This window comes from Arachis hypogaea, chromosome 14 (genome assembly GCF_003086295.3).
Source record: "Arachis hypogaea cultivar Tifrunner chromosome 14, arahy.Tifrunner.gnm2.J5K5, whole genome shotgun sequence".
In the NCBI taxonomy this organism is placed as follows: domain Eukaryota; kingdom Viridiplantae; phylum Streptophyta; class Magnoliopsida; order Fabales; family Fabaceae; genus Arachis; species Arachis hypogaea.
In genome coordinates, this window is record NC_092049.1 from 51852246 (window position 1) to 51855438 (window position 3193).

At 34.4% G+C, this 3193-nt stretch overlaps 1 protein-coding gene across 1 annotated transcript; it reads right to left on the minus strand.

Moving 5' to 3' along the window:
* Positions 1-1235, minus strand: LOC112742595 (protein ALP1-like). Its single transcript, XM_072215784.1, has 4 exons — positions 1110-1235; positions 894-944; positions 580-805; positions 1-482 (listed from the first exon to the last, which is right to left on the minus strand). The coding sequence occupies exons 1-4, from the start codon at positions 1233-1235 to the stop codon at positions 1-3; spliced, it is 885 nt and encodes a 294-aa protein (XP_072071885.1).
* Between the last annotated feature and the right edge of the window lie 1958 nt (positions 1236-3193).

Consider the following 3193-nt stretch of genomic DNA (forward strand, 5'->3'; position numbering starts at 1 on the left):
CTAATCTATACGGCTATGCATCCACTCAGTGTACATTTCATGTGCTAAGTTGTCTCGCCAAGCAGTCCATTCGTTGCTTTCCTCTACAATGTCAATCATCTCATCTTCGTCATCTTCATTACCACCATGCTCCTCTCCAATAATTACGTGGTCATTCTCAAGTAAAATGTCCTCTTCAGGATCGGAGTCCATATTAAGCCGAATAAAATTTTGCAGTAGACAACATGCAATTATTATTCTATTTTGTGTCTTAATTTTGTAGAAACAATGACTCCTTAAAATTGCCCATCTCTTCTTAAGTAAACCAAAACAACGCTCAATAATGTTCCTAGCTGAAGAGTGCTTCTTGTTAAAATATTCTCGAAAGTTTCTAGGTGTATTTCTTCCATGGGCCCATTCTTGTACATGATATCGAGTTTGCCTATATGGTGCTAGAAATCCCTTGCAATTAGTATAACCAGCATCCAATAAATAATAATTCCCTATAAATTAAACGATATACATTAAGAGGATTAAAAAATTTGTATGAACTAACATTTTCAAGTGTTTTTTGTTATCTAAAACTTAATTATTACATACCAATTGGTATCTTGAGGTTATTACGACGTGAAATAGCATCTCTAAGGACTTTTGAATCTGATGCGGATCCTTCCCATCCACTAAGTACGTACACAAAATTCATATCTTGATTGCATACGCCTAGGACGTTGGTTGATATTCTACCCTTTCTTGTTCGGTATCTTGATTTATCTTCTTCAGGAACAGTCACATCTATATATGTTCCATCTAATGCTCCTAGATAACCCTAAACCAAAGAAATTTAAGTGTCAAGACTAACTCTACAAAATTATACATAAGACAAAACCACTCCAGCAGTTATTCACTAGATTTACCTTAAACCATTTCCATCGGGGATCTATGTAGTCATCTGGGACAGGAACAGCCTTTGCAAACAATAAGCTTTGAACACGTATAACCGAGTACAACACCTTATTGAAATACCTACTTATTGTTTCTCCTGACCTATAAAATCTAACTTGAAGTGTGCGATTCTTTTTATGATGAGCTAATATTATCAAAAATATAATCACTTGCTCAGGTATACTTACACGACAATCATCACTTAATCCACCCTGAACTTTAAGTAACTCACATAATCTTCCTAATGCGTCTACACTCATCCTTAATTCCCAAATGCAATTTCTATCGCCTCCTCCTATTATGCGGTTTAACATATTTCGTCTTTAGGGATTAGTATTAATTTCTCTATTCCTAATAAACAAATGCCCTCTTATCCTGTTTCTCAAATAGAAAAATACAAACATCAAAACTAATATTGAAACTGCCTCAAGCTCAGACTGAATCATAAAATAAAAAACAAGAAATCGTCTAAATTGCTCGGAGCGGTCCAATGGTTCCATTATTCCCTAATCAACAGGTCAAAAATATAAATAATAAATTATAATAAAATTTATACAAATACTAAAAATAATCACCAGCAATAAGAATAACAGCAACATAACCTCTAATTATTTTATTTTTGAATTCAAACAAATAAGAAGAGTTCAGTATAATTTTTTTTATTCATTCTTCAATTAAGAACAACATAGATACAACTTTGTCCATTCATTCATAGCATCATTAAAAAAATCACCAATTTTGTCACACATTCAATTCAAATAAAACACACATATAATTTTTTCTATTCATTTATTCATAGCATATTTAAAAAACTCACCAAATTTGTCATACAAAATACAATTTTTCTTGTTCATATTTAATTTTCAGATTTTTAATTCACTCAGCATTATTTAAAAAACACACATATAATTTTTCTATGCAAATGGTCGAATAGGTGGCATGCGTAAAACCTTGCAATGCTTTTATAAATGAGGGATTTAAAAATCATTCAAATAGATAACACCTAGAAAAACCAAAGCATTTGAGATTCTTGAAATTCAGAGAGTGTTGTTGAGATTTAGCATGTGCAGAAACTAATTAAATAGCAACTCTCTTTGATTGATCAAACTACAACAACCAATTTAAGAGAGAGAGACCGACCTGAAAATGCAAAGTGAATAGGTTGTAGTTGTTACAAGGCAATTTTGAAGTTAGCTACAGAGGATATAGAGACTACAGAGAGCAGAAAGAAGATAGAACCTGCCAGAGAAAGAAGAATAGAGAATCAGTAGGAAGAAGAAAAAGAAAAGAGAAGACAGAGAGCAGGAAGATAAAGAACGAACCTCTCAGAGAAAGAAGAAGAAGATAGAAGACAGAGAATATGGAGAAGAGAATACCGTGGAGAAGATCAGCATTGCATTGAAAATGTAAAATTAGGGTTTTTTTGATAGGTATAAGAAAGGGCAATGATGGAATAATAAAAATATTTAAGGGTAAAAAAGGAAGAAAAAATTATAAAAAAAAATAGTGTCCATCTTGACAAATGCCGTGTCTATCATTGTCCTCCGTAAAAAAGTGGACACCAAAATATAAAAAATTGTCCCAGAGACAATTTGTTCAATGTCCATGTCTCTGCCAACAAACACTTTTTGAAATTGTATTGTCCATGTCTCTGTGTCCTGTCTTCGAAAATAAATGCTACCATACAGACATATAAAATTGTGTTTGACAAAGAAGATATGGACAGAAACAATGTGTCTAGAGATATTGAATTAGTGTATTTTGTGTATATCTTGACAGAAAGAATACGGAGACACTAATAAGGGACACAACTTATTTTTCATTTTTTTTATTATTCTTGTTAATTTTTCATAATTATATTTTTTATTATTATATTTTTCATCTAAAATTTTTTGAATGAAAAAAATTGACCAGCCACACTCCAAAAATCCCTTACTGGCAGCGCTGCAACCTTCACCTGCCACGATGGTCATATGCGCTCCTCCCTCTTTCACGGTAAGCATCAGAGTCGTCCCTCCTTGTCATTCAGCTTTTTGACGTAACCGAAACCACGATCAGCAACCCACGATGGTCTTCATGACGCCATCCCTTGCTCTCTCCCTAGTCGGATGTCGTCACCGCCAAGGAGCTTCTGGGCGCCATTGCTGCACCACCAAGCATCCGCAATCGGCGTCGCTCTCTGCCACACCAAACATGAGGTTGTCCGCCTGAGCTTCTTCGTGCCACCGCTAGTTTCGCGTGAATGCCACCTAACGCCATCGTTTTCACCACC

What these genes read in the sequence shown, in the direction of transcription:
- LOC112742595 (XM_072215784.1), bottom strand. Translation starts at nt 1,235, where the DNA reads ATGTTAAACCGCATAATAGGAGGAGGCGATAGAAATTGCATTTGGGAA. An exon ending in GATTAAGTGATGATTGTCGT is followed by an intron (nt 945 to 1,109) that starts GTAAGTATACCT and finishes TTGTTTGCAAAG; the next exon opens with GCTGTTCCTGTCCCAGATGA. An exon ending in CCCGATGGAAATGGTTTAAG is followed by an intron (nt 806 to 893) that starts GTAAATCTAGTG and finishes TCTTTGGTTTAG; the next exon opens with GGTTATCTAGGAGCATTAGA.